Raw genomic sequence first — 24,074 nt, forward strand, 5'->3', positions numbered from 1 at the left:
GCGGACCCCTAGAATTGCATTGGCAATATTGTCTCATGATACGAATCAAAAACAGATGTGTCTCCGTGATTTTTTTTTGCATATAAATAATAAAAGTCACGGACAAATGAAATACCCAATAAATTACAATGTATAATGTGTACGTGTACTATCGTGTACTATTGACGCAAATCATGGATAGAACATTTATGTAAAAAAAACAGACATCTGTGTGAGGCATAATATGTAACCAGGGCTCCCATGCAAAAGCAGTCACTATCAGACACATCACAAACTCACAGCTTATTACAACTTTTTTTTCTTCATATACTTTCCATGTTCAATACTCAGCAGAACTAATATTTAGCTGTTTTCATGTATTTTTTAGAAGCATGTTTTTTTCTTTTTAACTGTGTTATTTCATGTGCTTGTTCCAATAAATACATCTGAGGTGTTTAAAAAAATGCCACAAAAAAATAATTTATAATGATTTCTATACTTTCCAAGATGTAACAGCAGCTTTATTTTTATATTTGCTATGAAAAAATATGGCAAACAGAAACAAGAACAATATGGTGCAACAGTTATGGCAATGTCGTAAAGGAATTGAGATTATAAAGGAATGATTGATACTTTTTCCTTCTTGACCCACTTCTGGCTTTGGCTTAAAAAATTAAGAAAAAAAACAGTTTTTTTTTCCAAAAAAGCTTTGTGTTAAAACACATCCATACATTTTTTAATGCAGTATATTATGTAGTGGTTTTAAAAAAAACTTCTCCAAAATACAACACAGGTTAAATAGGAAGTTGCCATTTTTGGTGCATTTTTTGTTTAATGCATATATAGTCTTGAAAATCCTAATGGAACACAGACTGCCTTATATTTCACAGGTTTATTAAGTGGATAATGATGTCAGCTAAGGAAAATTATATGAGTGGGAGTTCTTAAGTGACCACATCGCACAAAATGTTTTTTTTCTATGAACATCAAAATTTTGATAAATTAACATTTTAATTACATCCCTGAATAATTATTGCTATTTACTTGTTGCTTTATTTTCTTTTTGATGTCAGCTATGACATGTACTTTACTTTGATTTTGTTCCAGTACACATAATTGCACTTTATGATGTTGTTGATTTAAACAGTCATTATTATTTTCTATATTTAAGAATCTGCGAATTACGGGTAAATAATTTAAATTTTGTATTTGAAATAAAAGCTAACTATTACATCTTACTGTGCTAATAATGTATAGAAAAGAAGTAGAAATGTAGTGTATTAAATGATTTGGCTTAAGCAATATTAATGTGTATTTTGCTATCAGGTCTACACTATTTCATATGCGTGGGAGCCCTCATACCTTCTATGAGACAGAGCTGCAAACTGCCACAGCCTTTTAGTACTTGATGCAAATATATTTTACAAGGTTGCCTATGTTTTTGAATGGTTGCTGTTACATTACATGTTTCCTTCATATAACCTACAAAATACAATTGGAGTCCTTTTTTGAGTAAAATACAACTTTTTTTATTGAAATATTATAGTAAAAATTACAACATATAACATGCAAAGTGAAAAAGAGGTAGAATTAGGAAAAGACCACAATATAACCCCTAGTGGTATGCAGACAGAATTATTATTATCTAATTATTTACAAAAGTATATGTAACAGGGTTTGGTGTATATACAAGACTAAGTGATAGTTTGTTAGGGGAAAAAAACAAGCTGTTTTGAAAAAGCAAATGCGAAATGTGCGTCAACAAGGGTTTCTTCCCTGGTCCCTGCAGCAGTAATTCATTATGGGTAAGCTGTCTTGATATTTCACTTATTTTTCACTAATGTGATGTTTACTTTGAGTGCTTTGCAGAGAATGTATGGTTATTCACACATGATACTAATGAGACTGTTTCAGTTTGATTAAATATTGATTTTGGATTGTGGGTCTTCCAGCTTCCCACCATTCAGGTAATTCTTTTTAGTCTGTTAGGTATACGATTAACTACACCTGTTATCAATTACATAAGATATATATATATATATATATATATATATATTACCTGTGACTTCTAATTACTGAGACATTTGATTTGTTCCCCTAGCAGACTATCACTTTGTCTTGTATTTAAAGAAAACCTGTCTGTCTGCATACCAGTAGGGACTACTCTGTGGTCTTTTCCTGAAACAACTTTTTTTTCACATTACATGTTATGTGTTGTAATATTTACTCTAATATTTCAATAATAAATTGTATTTTACTCAAAAAAGTACTCCAATTGTTTTTTTTGCATTTGTTTAGGTTTTATGTATTATATATATATATTACTTAATGACCCACCAAAGGGGCAAAGGGGCCGGGGAATCACATACAGGGGGGAGAAGACCCAAAGTCCAGCCCCTGTGCACCAAAATCTAATTAGCAGAAAACTTCAAATGGTGCTTAAAGAACAGCAGAATGGATTTCTTCACCAAAAGTATCATTTTTATCAGTATTACAGCACCATTATAGCCATATCTTTTCTTTACATTACATAATTGTGCTGACAGGTTCTCTTTAAGGCTCTATGTGACTTTGTTGTGAGCTACTCAGAAGGGTTAATGTCCTTATGTTCCTTTTGTTCTCACACAACACTGGAGATCAGACATTATTGACAGCTGTAATTTTGCTTTTGTGGCAGTTCATCTTATGGAAAGCATCAAATTGAATCACTTTCTATTTCAGAATTTTGCATTCTCCTATTTTAATGATACACTTAAGATGAATTCTATCCAGATTACTTTTTATAAATTCCATTTTGACTATACTATTTAAAGGGGTAATCCCATTTCACAAAATGATGGAATATTGCTAGGATATGCCATCACTTTCTGATCAGTAGGGATCCACTTGCCGGGATTCCACTGATCCTGGGATTGAAGGAGCTGAAGTTTTCTCTTAGATCTCTCCTCTGTTCTCAGAGACATTATCAACAATCACCTGTGCAAGAAAACTGCACAACAAATCCATTCAAGTCAATGAGGCCACAATTCAGTACCCTACACAACTGATGACCAGGAGCTCTGTAATGCGGGGAAACTTTATAGGGGGGGGGGGTCAAAGAATTAACCTTTTCATGACCTTTGACGTATATTTATTTCAAAGGTCGTGTCCCTGCCTTTGATGTGGGCTCCGAAAAAAAAAAAGTTATAGCTCTTGGAATAAGAGGAAGAAAAAAGGAAAGCGCAAAAACGGAAAATCGCAAGATCATGAAGGGGTTAAATCAGTACTGAAGCAGATCTATGCCACCTTTATTTAGGGATGAAAGAGATTTTGTCAGCTGGATCTCCAGTTTTCAGACAGCAATGACATAACTAACTGATATGCCGTTACTTTTTTGTAAACATTAAACACTACAATCATCTAATACAGTATGTGCTAAATAATCCTGCCTTCATGTTCAAAGTCTACCAATAATAAGTGTTATCTATGCATTATCAGTAATCTCTTCATATACAGTATTCCCTTCTACAACCTCATAACCACAAAATGACTGCTTTACAACGCAATTTTTTTATTGCGCTATTCCTGTTCAGACCAAAAGCGTAAAGAAAATTTGATTTGTGTTTTGTGTTCTCAGTCTGATCTCCTTTTGTGAAAATGAATGTCCACCCCTGAAGCTAAAGAATTATTTTCAGTTGACAGTTCAGATTTGGCCCTTACATAATGAAAAAAATTGCAAAACATCATATAATCTTATTTTTATTATTGCAAGATGAGAGTTTTGTATGTGATTTTATTGGGGTTTATTGACAATATAATGACAATATAAAATATGGATGTGAATATTTTAAACTGTACGTGCTTGATATCTATGACAAATCCAAAAATAATGATCAGGAAAAAACACAAGGCTATGGAAAGTTTCTACATCTCTTGACATTTCTCTTTAAAGCATATTCTAAAATGAATAAAGGTTATTGACAAAGTATCATCACCTATTAACCTGAAGTTTCTAATTATGCCTATATTGCATATTTGAGTCAATTGAGCATAATAATCTGGTGATTGACAAAATATTACTGTATGACTTGTTTTTGACTTTTGTAACTAATTAAAGATTGCTTAAAGGGACTGTATCATCTTTTTTCATCAGGAGCAAACTGCTCTACTGTCTCCAGCCTTCTTGAAGCAGAGCACTTCTGAAGATTGACCCTATGGACAATCGACATTCTCATGCCACTGGTGGTCCAATCTGCGTGCTCTCCTATGCTTCATACAGAGGCAGCTTTCCTTCTGCAGCATAGGAGCAGCAAGAAAGGTGGCCCGAGGTCCAGAAATGAGTGACACTAGGTCATAAATGAATAAATACCATCACTTTATTGATTACATAGATACAGGTAAATAGAAGAAAAGTGCTTCAGACAGATACATGATAAAAGCGACAACTAAAGTGCACATAGTGGCAGGTACCAGGATGTATATAAATACACATGGATACAATGGATGTAATAGATACATAATGTACATAGACCAAAACTAACCTACAGGTTGTATGACTAAATATTGTAAATTGCGGACATCCTATTCGGTCGTATTATTCCATATAAACAATTGTCAAAGTACTTCAATACAGCCATTGGATTATATTTCCTCAATTCGTCACACCCGGTCCAACCACGTAGCGCACATCCCCGAATCACATTTCGGCATGAGCCTTTCTCAAGGGGTACATATCATTTGCATGAGTCCACTATAAATAGGGCCCACAAGCTCTACATGTGCACAATGTTGATTAACACACCTTTACAATGCTGATTATGCTCAGATGCTTATATAGGGTGCCAATAACTGCCGGTTTGTATAGTGTGTATGTCCAAAATGGCACTAGGCGCGTCACCGGAAATTATGCAATATGCGTTACATGCATCTCAGACCACGCACCGCGCATGTCCATGTGTGACGCAGGAGAATCGCCATTACCAAGGCACCCGGGGAAGTCGGCATCACAGCGGTGTGGAGATGCCAAAAGCACGTGGACACAATGGGACCGCGACACCCCCACGTTCGGACCACACGGTGCGTGCAATCAGGGTGTGCAAAGTGACCATAAATCTTGTACATAGACACAAGTAATTTGACAATTGTTAATATGGAATAATACAACCGAATAGGATGTCCGCAATTTACAATATTTAGCCATACAACCTGTAGGTTAGTACATAATTTGGTCTATGTACATGATGTATCTATTACATTCTTTGTATCCATATGTATTTATATACAGCCTGGCACCTGCCACTATGTGCACTTTAGTCATCATTTTTATCATGTATCTGTCTGAAGCACTTTTCTTCTATTTACCTGTATTTATGTAATCAATGATGGCATTTATTTATTTATGACCTAGCGTCGCTCATTTCTGGCCCTCGGGCCACCTTTCTTGTTGATATTGTTTAGAGCGATTGGTCTAGATATTAGTCCTTATAGTAGCATAATATATAAATTGATATGGATATTGCCCACGGGATTTCTACTATTAGCATAGGAGTAGCGTAGTGGAAGCAATCCGGCCAACTTTAAGACAGCATTTGCAGGCTTTAAGACAAAGAGGTTGCAAGCATACACTCCTTGCCTAGAAAAATGTCCGCTAATATAGGCAATGAGCAGTATAATATACACTCCCTGACAGAAGTTATGTCGCTTATCCATGTTATGTAAATAAAAGCTTATAACCTGACGTTAAATTCATCCATTGATTTTATAAATTACTCTTTTGAAAGCTGAAACCCTCCCAAATTTGGTTTCGGTTAAGAAAATAAATTTGCATCAATGCTGAAATATTGATCATTTAATGAACACAGAAGGGTCAGATTTTGGCAAGACAAAAGTTTTGTCGCCTGGTCATATAATGCCCCCAATCCTAGTTTACATCCTCACCAGTGCTCAGTAAATGATCGATTAATTAGTGGGTGTGTATAAAAAGAAACCCAGCAACCCAGACCTTCACTTGAACTGCCAAAAATCCACCCTGCGACCAAAGCCTTGATTATCAAGAGGCTGAAGACTAGATCCACTGCAGAGGTGGCTGGCACCTTTAATGTGATTCAGCGTCAAGTATAAAGAATTAAAAAAAGATTTGAAGAGACTGGAGATGTGTTTGACAAGTCCAGGTCCAGCAGACCCCGCAAGACAACTGCTCAGGAGGAACGTTTGTTGGCTAGATAATCCAAAGCAAGCCCCTCTTCCACTGCATCAGAGCTCCAACAGGCCTGGTCACCTCAAGTCCCTGTGTCAACTAGAACAGTTTGTAGGATTCTGTCTCGAAATGGCCTCCATGGTTGAATCAGTGCCCAGAAGCCAGCAAAAAACAAAAGGCAAATAAAAAACCGTGTGGCATTTGCAAAGTCCCACAGCCTGCTAAACAGATGGACGCTGGAAAAGTGGCAGAAGATGGATTTCTCTGATGAATCTTCAGTATAATTACACCACAGTCCTCGCAAATACTGCAGGAGACCTACTGGAGCCCGTATGGATCCAAAATACCAGAAAACAGTTAAATTTGGTGGTGGAAAGTTCATGGTCTGGGGTTACATTCAGTATGGGGGTGTGCGAAACATTTCCAAGGTGGAAGGCAATATCAATAGCCTAAAATATCAAGAAGTATTAGCTACCTCTTACATTCCAAATCATAAAAGGGGTCAAATTCTGCAGTAGGATGGTGCTCCATCTCATACATCCATCTCTACAACAAAGTTCCTCCAGGCAAAAAAGATCAAGGTGCTCAAGGACTGGCCAGCCCAGTCACCAAACATAAACATCATTGAGCATGTTTGGGGTAGGATGAAAGAGGAAGCTTGGAAGACAAAACCAAAGAATCTAGATGAACTCTGGGAGGCATGTAAGACTGCATTCTTTGCTATTCCTGATGACTTCATTAATAAATTGTATGAATCATTGTTGAACTGCATGGATGCAGTCCTTCAAGTCACACAAAATATTAAATATGACCCTAATCGCACCAGAACTTCATTCACCAATGTTATGCAACATATATTTGTATTTTAAGATAATTATTTGTTTGAATATCACATTACTTTCTGTGGGCGACAAAACTTTTGTCTTGCCAAAATCTGACCATTCTGTGTTCATTAAATGATCAATATTTCAGCATTGATGCCAATTTATTTTCTTAACCTAAACCAAATTTGGGACGGTTTCAGCTTTCAAAAGAATAATTTATAAAACCAATGGATGAATTTAACGTCAGGTTATAAGCTTTTATTTACATAACATGGATAAGCGACATAACTTCTGTCAGGGAGTGTAGAACGGAGTGGACTTTTAATAAAATTTAAATTGTTAAGTTTCCTGTTTTTACAAACACTTTGCTATTTAACATATTTAAGAAGATAAAACAATCCCTTTAACAGACTGTATTGTGTAAAAGTAAATCTGTTACAATGTAATTCCACTAGACCAAGGTGATTCTCTTTACTCATCACTAGGCTTCTCCGATTGCTAGAGAAACAATCCCTTTGAACTTTATATTTGTTCCGTCTTTTGGAACGCTTCCCTCAGAGGTGTTGCTGGAAAAGGAAGCAAATTATCTGCCTAAATTTGTGGGTCATAAAGGAGCATTAACGCAACAGGTAATGCACCATTTAAATTAAAATGGGTTGCTTACATGTATAGCTTGTTGCAACATTTACAAATGCCAAGTAAATACATACTTTCTGCTATTAGTTCAGTAAGCTTTATGTTGGATGCAGTTGATGCAAGAGAAAACTGATAGCATGTGCCAAGAGGATTGAGTGTCTTTTCATGTGGCTTCGGGCCTGATCCCCAGACTCCTCTTGATTTAATTACCACTGTAGAGGAAGACTGGTGGATCTTCTGCTACCTTAGAAATAGCGCTTGAGCATGTTGCTTATGCATAAAAGTTGGAAGAAGGCACCCTTCAAATATGAGAGACCGGAAGCAGTTTGTAAAAGAAGAGTAGTCCAAAATTCCAGTGTAAGAGGTGTAAGAAGTTTGTTGATGGTTATAGGAAGTAATTGATTACAGTTATTTTTTCCAAAGCATATGCAACCAAATATTAAGTTGAGGGTGCCAACAATTTTGTCCAGTCCATTATTGGTGTTTAGTGTGAAATGATGTCCAATTTGCCTTTCTTTTTATTTATCTCAGTTTTTTTTGTGTTATTTCAATACACCCAAAGGAAATAAACATGTGTATAACAAAACATGGGTAATTGCAATCATTTTCTGGGAGAAAAACTTAATTTTCTGGAACAATTTCAATGGTGCCAACAATTTTGGTCATGACTGAATATACAGTCATGAGGAAAAATAAATACATAAAACTAAAGAATTTAAAGAGGGTGTATCAGGACGTTAAAAAAAAACAATTCGTCCTCAAAATGTCTTAAAATTAGGTAAATAGATAAACCTCAAATAAACAATAGATCACAAATCACAATATTATTCTTTATTTAACAAAAATAATACCGAAATGCTAAAGCAGTGTTTTGAATAATTAAGTACACTCCAAAAATCAACAGATTGCAAAAATATCTTTAGAATCTTTAATGTTGCGTAAGTTTATTAACCACTACATGACATATGACGTTAACTTACATCATATGTTGTGTCCCTGCCTCTGATACGGGCTTGAACGCAGAGCCTGCATCTTACCCTGCATTTGACGGCTAATTTAATCAGCCATCATGTGCCTCTAGAAGCTACAAGTGGAGTAGAGCTCTGCCCGTGGCTGTTAAACTACTAAATCCAGCTGTCAGCCATTCAACGCTCCCATCGGTGTGCCCATGACGTGATCACAGGGAGCCGATGGGATGTCATAACATCTGAGGGTCTGCTGAACTCCCCCATAACTGTCATTACGATCCTCGTGTGAAAGCCAGTCCATGGTGGCATTTATAGGAGATTGTGATTTTAGCTATACATAGCAGTGCTGATGCATTGCTCTGTATAGCACAAGAAATCGGATGATCGCAGCTTCAAGTCCCTTAAGAGAACTATTAAATACAGTAAAAAGTGGAAAAAGTTTTTAAAAATGTGAAAAAAATATACAAAAGTTCAATTCATCCCTCTTTTGCCCCATTAAAAATAAAACAATAAAAAATGCACATATTTGGTATCACTGTGTTTGTAAAAGATCAGTCCATTAAAAAAATAAATAAATCTGATCGATAAACACCGTAAAGAAAAAAAATCAAAATGCCCAAATTATGTTTTTTCGGCTCCCGCAACATTGTAATTAAATATAATAAGAGCTGATTAAAATATTTTAATCTACCCCAAAATGGTATCGCTAAAAATGTCAGTTTAGGGCGAAAAAAATAAGTTCACACACAGCCCAATATCTTGAAAAACGAAAACATTATAGATCTCGGAAAATGGCGTCAAAAGCAATATCTTTTTTAGAAATTTCCAAATTTTCTTTCACTACTTAAGTAAAAAGAAAACTATACATGTTTGGTATCAGCATACTCATACTGATGTAGAGAATCATATTGACAGGTCAGTTTTGCCATAAATTGAACACAGTGAAAAAAAAAATACAAAAGCAACTGTGAAATTGCACTTTTTTTTACAATTTAAACGCACTTAGATTTTTTTTCTCGTTTTCCAGTACACTATGTGGTAGAATAAATGGTCTCATTCAAAAATACAACTCATCCCTCAGACCCTATATGGCTACATTGATATAAAAGTTAAAAAAGTTATGGTTCTTGCAAGAAAGGGAGGAAAAACAAAGATGAAAAAAATAAAAAATGGTCATGTCATGAAGGGGTTAAGGTTTGTGAGCATTCCTTTATGAACAGCTCTCTGAGGCCATGATGATCCCATGTGCAAAAATGCTGCTTTTTTCTGCTGTTTTTTTCTGATGCATTTGTTCTGTAGGTGTATGCAATAGCAATCTTTCCTGATTATTGCATTTTTGCTGTGTTTTTGTATGCTCATTTCTTTTTTGATGTGTTTTAGTGCAGATTTGTGCAGCATTTTTCACTTGTTTTTTTAGTGCAGAAAAACTCAGATTCAACATTTGAAAACACAAAGCTGTTTTTACTAGAATTTTATCTGGCACTCTATAAAACCCTAGAAGGAAAAAAGGATACATAAAAATACACAGTTCAATAGCATCTTTAATAATAATAAACATCTTTTTATTTATATAGCTCCAACATATTCTGCAGCACTTTACAACTCAGACAATTTTACAGACATAATCAGCACTGTTCCCATTGGGGCTCACAATCTACATTCTCTATCAGTATGTCTTTGGAGTGTGTGAGGAAACTGGAGAATCTGGAGGAAGCGCACACAAACTCCTTGCAGATGTTGTCCTTGGTGGGATTTGAACCCAGGACTGCAAGACTGCTGTGCTATCCACTGAGCCACCGTGCTGCCATGCATAGTGCTCATGAGTTTGATGAAATCACATCCAATTTGCTTAAACTGTTAAACAGCAGAATATTTAAACAGAAAACACATCAGAAAAACATGGATTTTTGGGTGAATTTGCTACAACATCCATTTCTGGCAAGATTGTCAACTTTCTTTAATGTTTTCAACTTGTGAATAATATTTCTCACTGTAGAATGTTGGGCTTCAAAATATTTGGAAATAGGCTTATAAATAGTGTTGAGCATTCCGATACTGTAATATCGGGTATCGGCCGATATTCGCGGTATCGGAGTTCCGATACTGAGTTCCGATACTTTTACTATATCGAATACCGGAATCGGAAGTTCCCATAATGCCTGCGCTCTGCAGTGTCTCTGAAGGATGACAAGCTGGATGGCAGCGCTCAGCTGCGATCCAGCCTGTCATCAGAATGCCATCCCAGCATGAGAGAATTCTCCTGATTGTTTAAAAGCCGGTGGGCGGTAAAAAGCCGCCGGCTTTCAAACAATCACACAGCCCCATACTGCTTCCCCGCAGCCTACCACCCCGATCCTCCGCTCCCCTCGCCACCTCCCATCCTGATCGTAAGTTAGGACCGGGCGGGGAGCACAGCACCAAGGAGCGGGGAGCGAAGGACCCGGGCGGGGAAGCCGGCAGTGAAAAGACTTCACCGCCGGCTTTCCCGTTCTGTGCTGCGCTCTCCCGCCGGTTATTTCAAATGAACAACTGAGGTATCAGGTGATGCCGATCAGCTGTTCATTTGAAGTAGCCGCGGTGCCCTCAGAGGGTTCATGTGATTTCATGCTTGACTGCATTGCATGAACTCACATGAACTTTCCCACGGCCGCACAGGTCAGCCTCACCTCCCAGACGATCAGACCGGTCATGATTGGTGTGTGCGCGGTGTCTGAGCAATGTGTGCGGGATGTCTGCGGGTGTCTGCGCGATGTGTGCGGGATGTGTGCGGGATGTGTGTGGGTGTCTGCGTGCAGGCAGACATAGGGCGATGTGACACTACTACTCCCATCGGCCTATGTCTGTCCCCCGTCCACTCGTGCCAGTAGGATCAGCTCGATGGGAGCAGTAGTTCCCATCAGCCTGATCCTGCTATTTAATCTGCCCCATATGTTATTTTTGCCCCTATACACATGTTTTATTCTTTTAGGCCCCCATATTTTTTTTTTGTTTTTGGTCCCCAATAAATTTTAAATACATTTCATTGGTGGCCAGTGGTTACCTAAAATAAATTAGTTTATACATTACCTGTCCCCGTCGATCGCCACCTAAAATAAAGTAAAAAATAAAAACCTACACCTATACTCTACTAGACACCTAATTCTCCGAAGCCATCGATCTCCTGTAATAAAATATAAAATAATAAACCACAACCTTATCCTTACCCCTCCGTAGTAGTCCACGAGTGTCCCACGAAGATCTCCAGTTTAGAGCAGCCACATAGCATGTGACCGCGCTAAACCGCTGCCGCCGCTAGAATGACGGGGCCGTAAAGCAGCCCCGTCATTGCATAAGCGGGATCGCCGGAGTTCAGGCAGCGCTGCTCCGGTTAGCTCCTTTACGGCCCTGCTGTACCATGAGAAATTCCCACGTTACAGCAGCGCCGTAAAGGAGGTCTCCGGAGCTGCGCTGACTGAATGCACTCCGGTGACCTCAGTCAGTGGCTCCCGCTGCTGGGAGCGGACGTGTTCCCGGCAGTGTGAGCTTACAGCAGCCATGACAGCTGTCACATCTCCAGATGTGACAGCTGTGCATGGGAGATCAGCGCAGGAACGTGGACAGGTAACTATTTTTTTTAAGTAAACTAAGAATTAAATAAAATGGTGTGTTTTATTTCAAATAAATAATTTTTTTCTGGGTGTAGTGTGTGTTTTTTCTTTTTAACACTTTGTAGGTTAGTAATGGGGGTGTCTTATAGACGCCCATCATTTCTAACCTGGGCTTCATGGCAGCTAGCGCTGACATGAACCCCACCACTATTACCCCCTGCCACCGCACCAGGGCAGCGTGGAAGAGCGAGGCTAAGTGCCAGAATTGGCGCATCCTATGGATGCGCCATTTTTGGGGCAGCTGACGGTTGGTGTTTCTAGCCTGGGAGGGGGCCAATATTCATGGCACCCTTCCTGGGCTATTACTATCAGCCCCCAGCTGTCTGCCTAGCCTTTGCTAGCTATTAAAATAGTCTGGACCCCACATCATTTTTTTGGGGGGGTCTCCCATTTTAATAGCTAGTAAAGGCTAGGTATTCAGCTGGGGGCTGATATTAGTAGCCTGGGAAGCTCCGTGGGTATTACCCCCTTCTCAGGCTTCAAACATCTGCCCCAGCTGTCTGCTTAACCTCCGCTAGAGACTAAAATTATGGGGGCTCCCACGCCAATTTTTTTTTTAATAAATCCTTTATTTTAACACTAAATGACAGTTGAGGGGTTAATAAAGATGCAGTCCCTAAATTATTATTTATTTTTTTAATCAATTTTTCCCAAAATTTTTGACATGGGCTTTGCCATATTTTTGTATGCCAGCCAGGTACAGCATCCAGGAACGGGCTGCCCCCAACTACCAGCTGCCTATTTGTACCTGGCCGGACACAACAATATAGGGAAGCCCTTTTTTTTATTATTTCATGAATTTCATGAAATAATTGAAAAAAAATTGACGTGGGGCTTCGCACTATATTTGTGTCCAGCCAGGTACAGCAGGCAGGAACGGGCTGCCCCCAACCACCAGCTGCCTATTTGTACCTGGCTGGACATAACAATATAGGGAAGCTCTTTTTATCTTAATTATTTCATGAATTTCATGAAATAATAAAAAAAAAAAAAAAATACGTGGGGCTTCGCCCTATTTTTGTGTCCAGCCAGGTACAACTAGGCAGCTGGGGGCTGGAATCTGTAGCGCAGGGAGGCCCAAGCTTTCTGGGCCCCTCCCCGCTGCAAATTGCAGTCCGCAGCCACCCCAGAAAATGGCGCGTTCATAGAAGCGCCATCTTCTGGCGCTGTACCCAACTCATCCAGGGCCCTGGTGCGTTGGCTCACTGGGTAATAAAGGGGTTAGGGCCAGCTTGGCATTATCAGCTGGCCCTAAGCCCGAAATTCATGGGGTCACGCCAATATTAGACATGACCGCCATGAATTTCTAGTAAAGTATTTAAAAAAAAAACACAACACCCAGAATAAAGTCCTTTAATTGAAATAAAAACACACAATTCTTTATTGTTCTAAATTAAACCATACTTACCATCACGCCCATTCCAGCTGAAGCCAACGATCTTCTGCAATAAAAGAAAAATAATAAACTAACATCATCCTTACCTTTCGATGGTTCCCAGGACAGCTCCAGCTCTGCTACATCGAGATGACAGGCTGGACCGCAGCAGAAAGCTGCCATCCAGCCTGTCATCCCGCAGACACTGAGAAGCGCAGGCATGCTTGCGTTCCTCAGTGTCAGGCTGTGACGGCATCCAGATGAGCCGAGTCTCTCACACTCACCGCATGCGCAGGAGAATTCTCCCACGCTGTCAGTGACGTGCATGAGGTGAGCTGAGTTCATTGTCGGCTCATCTGGATGCTGTCACAGCCAGACACTGAGGAGTGCAAGCATGCCTGCGCTTCTCAGTGTCTGCGGGATGACAGGCTGGATGGCAGCTTTCTGCTGCGGTCCAGCCTGTCTTCTCGATGTAGCAGAGCTGGAGCTGTCCTGGGAACCATCGAAAGGTAAGGATGATTTTGGTTTATTATTTTTCTTTTATTGCAGGAGATCGTCGGCTTCAGCTGGAATGGGCGTGATGGTAAGTATGGTTTAATTTAGAACAATAAAGAATTGTGTGTTTATTTCAATTAAAGGACTTTATTCTGGGTGCTGTGTTTTTTTAACTTTGACTATGGGGTTAGTAATGGGGGTGTCTTATAGACGCCTCTCCATTACTAACCTGGGCTTGATGTCAGCTGGCATTATAAGCTGACATCAACCCCAGCCCTATTACCCCACTGCCACCGCTACAGGGCAGTGGGAAGAGCGAGGCTAAGTGCCAGAATTGGCGCATCCTATGGATGCGCCATTTCTGGGGCGGCTGACGGCTGGTGTTTCGAGCCTGGGAGGGGGCCAATATTCATGGCACCCTTCCTGGGCTATTAATATCAGCCCCCAGCTGTCTGCCTAGCCTTTGCTAGCTATTAAAATAGGGGGGACCCCACGTCATTTTTTTTGGGGGGGTCCCCCATTTTAATAGCTAGTAAAGGCTAGGTATTCAGCTGGGGGCTGATATTAGTATCCTGGGAAGCTCCGTGGGTATTACCCTCTTCCCAGGCTTCAAACATCTGCCCCAGCTATCTGCTTAACCTCCGCTAGAGCCTAAAATTACAGGGAACTCCACGCCAATTTTTTTTTAAATAAATCCTTTATTTTAACACTAAATGACAAGTACAGTAACCAGCACTATCACTGTACTTATTACATATGTGACTGACATGTTTCTATCTATCTAATCTATGTGTGATGCTCTATTCTTTCTGTTGTAAATTGTCGGGTACCGCTGCTGAATTGCCGGCCGGCTTTTTTAAAGAGACGGTGCATGAAAACACTATTATTTTTTTAAATAAATCCTTTACACTAAATGACAAGTACAGTAACCCACACTGTCACAGTACTTCTTATATATGTGGCTGACATGTTTCTATCTATCTAATCTATGTGTGAAGCTCTATTCTTTCTGTTCTAAATTGTCGGGAACCGGTGTATGCCGCTGCTTAATTGCCGGCTTTTCATGTTTCACTGTGAGCACTGTTCCCATCGATTTGGGCAACCACCTCCCCCAATACATTCTACATTATTGTTAGTTGTTTTCCTTCATGTAGAATTAACCTACAAGGAAAGAAAGGGTTTATTTTCATTCCGATATTTGTGTCCCATTGACTTGCATTGGTTTCCGGTATCGAAATCGGCGATATCCGATACTTTTTGGGTATCGGCCCGATCCAATCCGATCCGATATTTCCTGATATCGGAAGGTATCGCTCAACACTACTTATAAACCTTCTCAGATAAATGGGCAGCAAAAATTTCTTCCCTATGATCATTGCTGGTGTATTTTTTCCTTTCCATTGTGTTAAAGAAGCACTCCTATCATAGTTTTTATCCTCTTAATATATTGCAGTCATCACATTATACAGCACTGTGTACTTACAATTGCTTAGTTTGCCTTTCTACCCAGCTAATTCTTCTATTTTCTCTGCTCTATGTAGAAACAGGAAGTCTCTTGTCCCTGCATTTATCATTCCCCTCTTCAACTCCTGACTCAGTTGCTCCCTCCTCCCCCCTGCCAAAGATTTTTGCAGTGACTCATGACTTGTGCAAAGAAAATTGACCACTTGTTTCTACATAGATCTTAGAAGGAATCACCTACTCGGTTTTTAATCACGTGGTGTCATAGACCTAATGGAAAACTGAAGAATTATCTGGTAGAAAGGCAAAATGAGCAATTGTAAGTACACAGTGCTATGTAATATGATGATTGCAATATACTAAGAGGATAAAAACTTTGATGGGAGTGCTTCATTAATATAAAACTGGTTGGTTCAGATCAGAAAACTTTTAAAACATCGGCTTTTATAGAGGTTGTCACACTTGCTGATGAATAATTAATTATTCAAGGGCTCTTGACTAACAGTACCTTCTGCTAATTACCCACTTATTTTATATGGAATGTATGTTTGTACTTTGTGAAAGTACTATTGTACTTTTTCACATACTACTGCATTTTGATCTAGATTTGTTACATAATAATACAGAGTAGAATATATTTTGAACTGTAAGACACATTTTTCAACGAGGAAAATTCTGTGATCCTTCCTGATAACAGAGAGAACTGCTTTCTCTCCTCCTGCTGCACACTGATCTATGTGATCGGTTCAGGGCAGAGGAGGAAGTTACTGGGACCTATATAGAGTGAAGCTGAATGTTCTGAGCAGCTGAAGGAATCGCCACCCAATTAACTCAAGGACCTTTCAGTTCATGCTATCAGTCACATGCCTGGAAGAAACTGCAAGATGTGGTATAGTGTGTGAATGTTTGTGTGTAAATGTGCATTCAGCAGAGCTATGTGTGCCTATATGTGCATGTAGAAGAGCTGTGTGTGTTTATATGTGCAAGTAACAGAGCTGTGTCTGTCTAAATCTGCATTTTTAACAGAGCTGTATGTGACGCACCCCTGGGCCTTGGTCGCGCGGCATCGCGCACACGGGAGCTTACCCGGAGCCGGATCTGTTGAGGGTTGTAGTCTCGTGGCGGTGACCCGGTCCGTGCCCAGGGAGTCAAACTGAGCGGCGATGTATTAGCGGTAGATGTTGGACGACTACGCCACCCGTTGAGTACAGCTAAGGAGCTGCTGCTGCAGGGCAGACCGCTGAGGCCGGTGGTAGGATTGTGCAGCGTGATAGTATAACCCCCAACGGGAGGGGCATGGCCTCAGGGCAGCCGACGTGGATGATGGGGGTAGCAGGAACCACTCAGAGACGGTACGGTGTAGTTCAGGGTCTTTACTGGTGACAACGATAGACCCTCCCGGAGTACTGGCTAGCGATTGGGGCCTGGTCAGTCCTTGAGCAGATGGGATCTCCCCTGGCCAGGCGGAGTTGTAGGCCTCCCAAACTAACTGTACTCTTCTGGCTACCTTGCTAGAGGCGGGTATAAGTAGCCCACGTCCCTGAGTGTACCGTGTGGTGCTCACCCGTATGGCCGGTGACTCGGGGCCTTCTAGTAGCTTCCGCTCCACGACGGCGGTGCTGGTCCCATGCGTGTGACCGTGCCTTCGGGTTTCTTGGCCAGAGGACCTGAAATCCCCTGCCTGACGGATTCTGCTGCTGGGTAGGAGTTAGTCCCCACAGCCTCGGACTCCGGGTCCGGTAAGAAATCTTCTCAGTCAGGGCGAGCTCTGCAGCTGTCAGCCCCTGACTCCTTGTAACACTGCTCCCACAGAGCTCCTGTTGTTTCTTCCAATAGCTGCTTCTCTTCTCTGTCTCTACTTCTGGCATGGCCCAGGAGCTGGGCCCAGCCGGAGCCACAGCTCCCTGTCAGCCCTCCTGGCTGAACTCTCCCTCTGAACTCTCTAACCCTGCCTCAGCCCCAGGTTTATATAGGGGAAGTTCTTCCCCTCCCAGGACTGGGCAGGAGGTGTGGCATGCATAGGATTCCTGACCAAGAGACCTCCCACCTGCTCTCAGACATAACATTGCCGTTACTGTGGAAACCAGACCCCTGGGGTGCCACATTCCCCCCTAGTGAAATTTAGTACTCCGGGACTAAACATATTTTTAGAAAAACATAACAAGGTATAAACAATAATAATACAATAAGAAAAACACATAAAGATGGTTACGGCGTGTCCGCAACCGGGTGCAGTTTTGAAGAAAAGCAAGGTGTCCATTTCACCAAAACAGGGAGACGTAACCAGGTAGGGGTCTGTCCTGCCCCGAGTCCTTAACAGTCTTTAGTCCATTCCTGGGTTACGCTCCAACCATGTACAAAGGATTCCCGGTAAATCCACCAAAGGCTCCCATAAATTACTAGAAACACATAATTATTTACAGGATATGGCTGCTCTCAGTCCTCGGCCAGTGGGGATAAGGAATGGCTGCTCACAGTCCTCAGCCTGGTTTAAGATAGGGGCACATGGGGAACAATTCACTAATCCCAACGGGGACCATATTTTAATTAGCAGCAGTCCTTGTACCCTTACGGGTAACTATTTACAGCTCTTTATTCACGCTACTTCCCTTCAGTAGCTATGTCCTCTTTGTGCTCCCTCCTGAGGGTAGTCCTCAGACCCATCCGGGTCCTCTTGGCTTTCCTCGTATTGGTAGTACTGCAGCTCCTCCTCGGTTAGCTGGGTTAGTATCTCTGCGACAGTCCTCCTCCCAGGTGGCCAGGACTTTACCTCCCTTTGGGCTGCCCCGGTTAATTGGGCCACCAGGATGCTCACTTTTTGCTCTTTTGTGAGGGGGTACACCTGGAAGAGGCTATCCAGCTTTTCACTAAAGTCATTCAGGGTATGTGACTCCCCTGAGTATTGGGGTAGCCAGGCTGCTCCCGGGATATAGGGCATGGTAAAAGGCATGACTGCAGCAGCGCTGGCGCTTGCGGGGGTTGAGGCAGTGAAGCTCTCCTCCGTATCCGACATCCTTCTCCCCCCTAGTGGACCGTGGCCTACCTTGCGATGATCCTCTTCCGTAGGCCGCGGCTCCGCTGTGGATCGTCAGGGTTGAGGACCTTCCGTCGCGCTCCTGTGACGTCGGCGTCTGCTGGGCTCCTTCCAGGACCTTACGCAACGTCCGGACGTGAGGCGGGGCTTCAGTTCTCGCGCGCTTTCGGAGTCCACGCCCCTCTTCTTCCCGCGCGGCGTCCTCAAGATGGCGTCCAATGGCGGGAAAACTCCACGTATGGCGGGAAGAAGGCCGAAGATGGCGCCGGATGGCGGGAAAACTCCACCGATGGCGGGAAGGAAGCGGAAGATGGCGCCGGATGGCGGGAATCTTCACCACAGGTAAGTTTGAACAGTTTTTTTCAGGCACGCAGTACCCGGTGGTTGCGGGCACGAAATCCTGCCGACTACGCCAAAAGTTGACGCACCCCTGGGCCTTGGTCGCGCGGCATCGTGCACACGGGAGCTTACCCGGAGCCGGATCTGTTGAGGGTTGTAGTCTCGTGGCGGTGACCCGGTCCGTGCCCAGGGAGTCAAACTGAGCGGTGATGTATTAGCGGTAGATGTTGGACGACTACGCCACCCGTTGAGTACAGCTAAGGAGCTGCTGCTGCAGGGCAGACCGCTGAGGCCGGTGGTAGGATTGTGCAGCGTGATAGTATAACCCCCAATGGGAGGGGCATGGCCTCAGGGCAGCCGACGTGGATGATGGGGGTAGCAGGAACCACTCAGAGACGGTACGGTGTAGTTCAGGGTCTTTACTGGTGACAACGATAGACCCTCCCGGAGTACTGGCTAGCGATTGGGGCCTGGTCAGTCCTTGAGCAGATGGGATCTCCCCTGGCCAGGCGGAGTTGTAGGCCTCCCAAACTAACTGTACTCTTCTGGCTACCTTGCTAGAGGCGGGTGTAAGTAGCCCACGTCCCTGAGTGTACCGTGTGGTGCTCACCCGTATGGCCGGTGACTCGGGGCCTTCTAGTAGCTTCCGCTCCACGACGGCGGTGCTGGTCCCATGCGTGTGACCGTGCCTTCGGGTTTCTTGGCCAGAGGACCTGAAATCCCCTGCCTGACGGATTCTGCTGCTGGGTAGGAGTTAGTCCCCACAGCCTCGGACTCCGGGTCCGGTAAGAAATCTTCTCAGTCAGGGCGAGCTCTGCAGCTGCCAGCCCCTGACTCCTTGTAACACTGCTCCCACAGAGCTCCTGTTGTTTCTTCCCATAGCTGCTTCTCTTCTCTGTCTCTACTTCTGGCATGGCCCAGGAGCTGGGCCCAGCCGGAGCCACAGCTCCCTGTCAGCCCTCCTGGCTGAACTCTCCCTCTGAACTCTCTAACCCTGCCTCAGCCCCAGGTTTATATAGGGGAAGTTCTTCCCCTCCCAGGACTGGGCAGGAGGTGTGGCATGCATAGGATTCCTGACCAAGAGACCTCCCACCTGCTCTCAGACATAACATTGCCGTTACTGTGGAAACCAGACCCCTGGGGTGCCACATTCCTCCCTAGTGAAATTTAGTACTCCGAGACTAAACATATTTTTAGAAAAACATAACAAGGTATAAACAATAATAATACAATAAGAAAAACACATAAAGATGGTTACGGCGTGTCCGCAACCGGGTGCAGTTTTGAAGAAAAGCAAGGTGTCCATTTCACCAAAACAGGGAGACGTAACCAGGTAGGGGTCTGTCCTGCCCCAAGTCCTTAACAGTCTTTAGTCCATTCCTGGGTTACGCTCCAACCATGTACAAAGGATTCCCGGTAAATCCACCAAAGGCTCCCATAAATTACTAGAAACACATAATTATTTACAGGATATGGCTGCTCTCAGTCCTCGGCCAGTGGGGATAAGGAATGGCTGCTCACAGTCCTCAGCCTGGTTTAAGATAGGGGCACATGGGGAACAATTCACTAATCCCAACGGGGACCATATTTTAATTAGCAGCAGTCCTTGTACCCTTACGGGTAACTATTTACAGCTCTTTATTCACGCTACTTCCCTTCAGTAGCTATGTCCTCTTTGTGCTCCCTCCTGAGGGTAGTCCTCAGACCCATCCGGGTCCTCTTGGCTTTCCTCGTATTGGTAGTACTGCAGCTCCTCCTCGGTTAGCTGGGTTAGTATCTCTGCGACAGTCCTCCTCCCAGGTGGCCAGGACTTTACCTCCCTTTGGGCTGCCCCGGTTAATTGGGCCACCAGGATGCTCACTTTTTGCTCTTTTGTGAGGGGGTACACCTGGAAGAGGCTATCCAGCTTTTCACTAAAGTCATTCAGGGTATGTGACTCCCCTGAGTATTGGGGTAGCCAGGCTGCTCCCGGGATATAGGGCATGGTAAAAGGCATGACTGCAGCAGCGCTGGCGCTTGCGGGGGTTGAGGCAGTGAAGCTCTCCTCCGTATCCGACATCCTTCTCCCCCCTAGTGGACCGTGGCCTACCTTGCGATGATCCTCTTCCGTAGGCCGCGGCTCCGCTGTGGATCGTCAGGGTTGAGGACCTTCCGTCGCGCTCCTGTGACGTCGGCGTCTGCTGGGCTCCTTCCAGGACCTTACGCAACGTCCGGACGTGAGGCGGGGCTTCAGTTCTCGCGCGCTTTCGGAGTCCACGCCCCTCTTCTTCCCGCGCGGCGTCCTCAAGATGGCGTCCAATGGCGGGAAAACTCCACGTATGGCGGGAAGAAGGCCGAAGATGGCGCCGGATGGCGGGAAAACTCCACCGATGGCGGGAAGGAAGCGGAAGATGGCGCCGGATGGCGGGAATCTTCACCACAGGTAAGTTTGAACAGTCTTTTTCAGGCACGCAGTACCCGGTGGTTGCGGGCACGAAATCCTGCCGACTACGCCAAAAGTTGACGCACCCCTGGGCCTTGGTCGCGCGGCATCGTGCACACGGGAGCTTACCCGGAGCCGGATCTGTTGAGGGTTGTAGTCTCGTGGCGGTGACCCGGTCCGTGCCCAGGGAGTCAAACTGAGCGGCGATGTATTAGCGGTAGATGTTGGACGACTACGCCACCCGTTGAGTACAGCTAAGGAGCTGCTGCTGCAGGGCAGACCGCTGAGGCCGGTGGTAGGATTGTGCAGCGTGATAGTATAACCCCCAATGGGAGGGGCATGGCCTCAGGGCAGCCGACGTGGATGATGGGGGTAGCAGGAACCACTCAGAGATGGTACGGTGTAGTTCAGGGTCTTTACTGGTGACAACGATAGACCCTCCCGGAGTACTGGCTAGCGATTGGGGCCTGGTCAGTCCTTGAGCAGATGGGATCTCCCCTGGCCAGGCGGAGTTGTAGGCCTCCCAAACTAACTGTACTCTTCTGGCTACCTTGCTAGAGGCGGGTATAAGTAGCCCACGTCCCTGAGTGTACCGTGTGGTGCTCACCCGTATGGCCGGTGACTCGGGGCCTTCTAGTAGCTTCCGCTCCACGACGGCGGTGCTGGTCCCATGCGTGTGACCGTGCCTTCGGGTTTCTTGGCCAGAGGACCTGAAATCCCCTGCCTGACGGATTCTGCTGCTGGGTAGGAGTTAGTCCCCACAGCCTCGGACTCCGGGTCCGGTATGAAATCTTCTCAGTCAGGGCGAGCTCTGCAGCTGCCAGCCCCTGACTCCTTGTAACACTGCTCCCACAGAGCTCCTGTTGTTTCTTCCCATAGCTGCTTCTCTTCTCTGTCTCTACTTCTGGCATGGCCCAGGAGCTGGGCCCAGCCGGAGCCACAGCTCCCTGTCAGCCCTCCTGGCTGAACTCTCCCTCTGAACTCTCTAACCCTGCCTCAGCCCCAGGTTTATATAGGGGAAGTTCTTCCCCTCCCAGGACTGGGCAGGAGGTGTGGCATGCATAGGATTCCTGACCAAGAGACCTCCCACCTGCTCTCAGACATAACATTGCCGTTACTGTGGAAACCAGACCCCTGGGGTGCCACATATGTGTATATCTGCATATGTACCAAAGCTGTGTGTCTATATATGCATACTAGCTATTGAACCCGTCTCTTTTCCCGGGTGGCGAGCATTTTTATTGGTATATGGTCTCCCATGCTGGCATGTGCTGCCCCCCTCCTTGTATTTATGCTGCCCCCATCCTGTCCCCACCATCCAATCCTGGTATGCGTGGTACCCCTCACCCCCAATCCTGGTATGTGTGGCACCCCTCACCCCCAATTCTGGTATGCGTGTCACCCCTCACCCCCAATCCTGGTATGCATGGCACCCCTCACCCCCTATCCTGGTATGCGTGGCACCCCTCACCCCCAATCCTGGTATAGGTGGCACCCCTCATCCCTATCCTGGTGTGTACAGTATCCCTCATCCTGGTATGCATGGCACCCTATCCTTCACTCCCAATCCCGGTATGCGTGGCACCCCTCACCCCCAATCCCGGTATGCATGGCAATCCTCATCCCCAATGCCAGTATGCCTGGCACCCCTCATCCCCAATCCCGGTATGCGTGGCACCCCTCACCCCCAATCCCGGTATGCGTGGCACCCCTCACCCCCAATCCCGGTATGCATGGCAATCCTCATCCCCAATGCCAGTATGCCTGGCACCCCTCATCCCCAATCCCGGTATGCGTGGCACCCCTCACCCCCAATCCCGGTATGCGTGGCACCCCTCAGCCCCAATCCTGGTAAGCGTGGCACTCCTCACCCCCAATCCCAGTATGCGTGGCACTCCTCACCCCCAATCCCAGTATGCGTGGCACCCTTCACCCCTCATCAAGGTATGCGTGGCACCCCTCATCCCCAATCCTGGTATGTATGGCACCCCTCATCACTATCCTGGTGTGTATGGTATCCCTCATCCTGGTATGCATGGTACACCATCCCTCATCCCGGTATGCATGGCACTCCATCCCTCATCCCCAATCCCGGCATGCATGGCACCCCTCATCCCCAATCCTGGCATGCGTGGCACCCCTCATCCCCAATCCCGGCATGCGTGGCACCCCTCATCCCCAATCCTTGTATGCCTGGCACCCCTCATCCCCAATCCCGGTATGCGTGGCACCCCTCACCCCCAATCCCGGTATACGTGGCACACCTCATCCTTATCCTGGTGAGTATGGTATCCCTCATCCTGGTATGCATGGCACCCCATCCCTCATCCCCAATCCCGGTATGCGTGGCACCCCTCATCCCCAATCCCGGTATGCATGGCACTCCTCATCCCCAATCCTGGCATGCGTGGCACCCCTCACCCCCAATCCCGGTATGTGTGGCACCCCTCACCCCCAATCCCGGTATGCGTGGCACCCCTCAGCCCCAATCCCGGTAAGCGTGGCACTCCTCACCCCCAATCCCGATATGCGTGGCACTCCTCACCCCCGATCCCAGTATACGTGGCACCCCTCACCCCTCATCCTGTTATGCTTGGCACCCCTCACCCCTCGTCCCGGTATGCGTGGCACCCCTCATCCCTATCCTGGTATGTATGGCACCCCTCATCACTATCATGGTGTGTATGGTATCCCTCATCCTGGTATACATGGTACACCA

General features: G+C 44.7%; 1 protein-coding gene across 6 annotated transcripts in view; it reads left to right on the forward strand.

The window, feature by feature from the left end:
- Window positions 1-24,074, forward strand: part of MLIP (muscular LMNA interacting protein) — a 441,771-nt gene that overhangs the window by 250,228 nt on the left and 167,469 nt on the right. For 4 of the 6 annotated variants that reach the window (XR_012318421.1, XR_012318420.1, XM_073675418.1 and 1 more), the window contains exon 3: window positions 7,464-7,607. The exons of the other annotated variants lie outside the window; for them this stretch is intronic. Coding sequence is in view for 2 of the 4 variants with exons in the window: in XM_073675418.1 (XP_073531519.1) it covers window positions 7,464-7,607 (144 nt within the window). In the remaining 2 variants the exon portion in view is untranslated. The remainder of the gene's footprint in view (window positions 1-7,463; window positions 7,608-24,074) is intronic. 6 annotated transcript variants of the gene reach the window in all.

This window comes from Phyllobates terribilis, unplaced genomic scaffold, assembly GCF_046119375.1.
Source record: "Phyllobates terribilis strain yellow unplaced genomic scaffold, ASM4611937v1 Scaffold_3__8_contigs__length_932513732, whole genome shotgun sequence".
Classification (NCBI taxonomy): Eukaryota; Metazoa; Chordata; class Amphibia; order Anura; family Dendrobatidae; genus Phyllobates; species Phyllobates terribilis.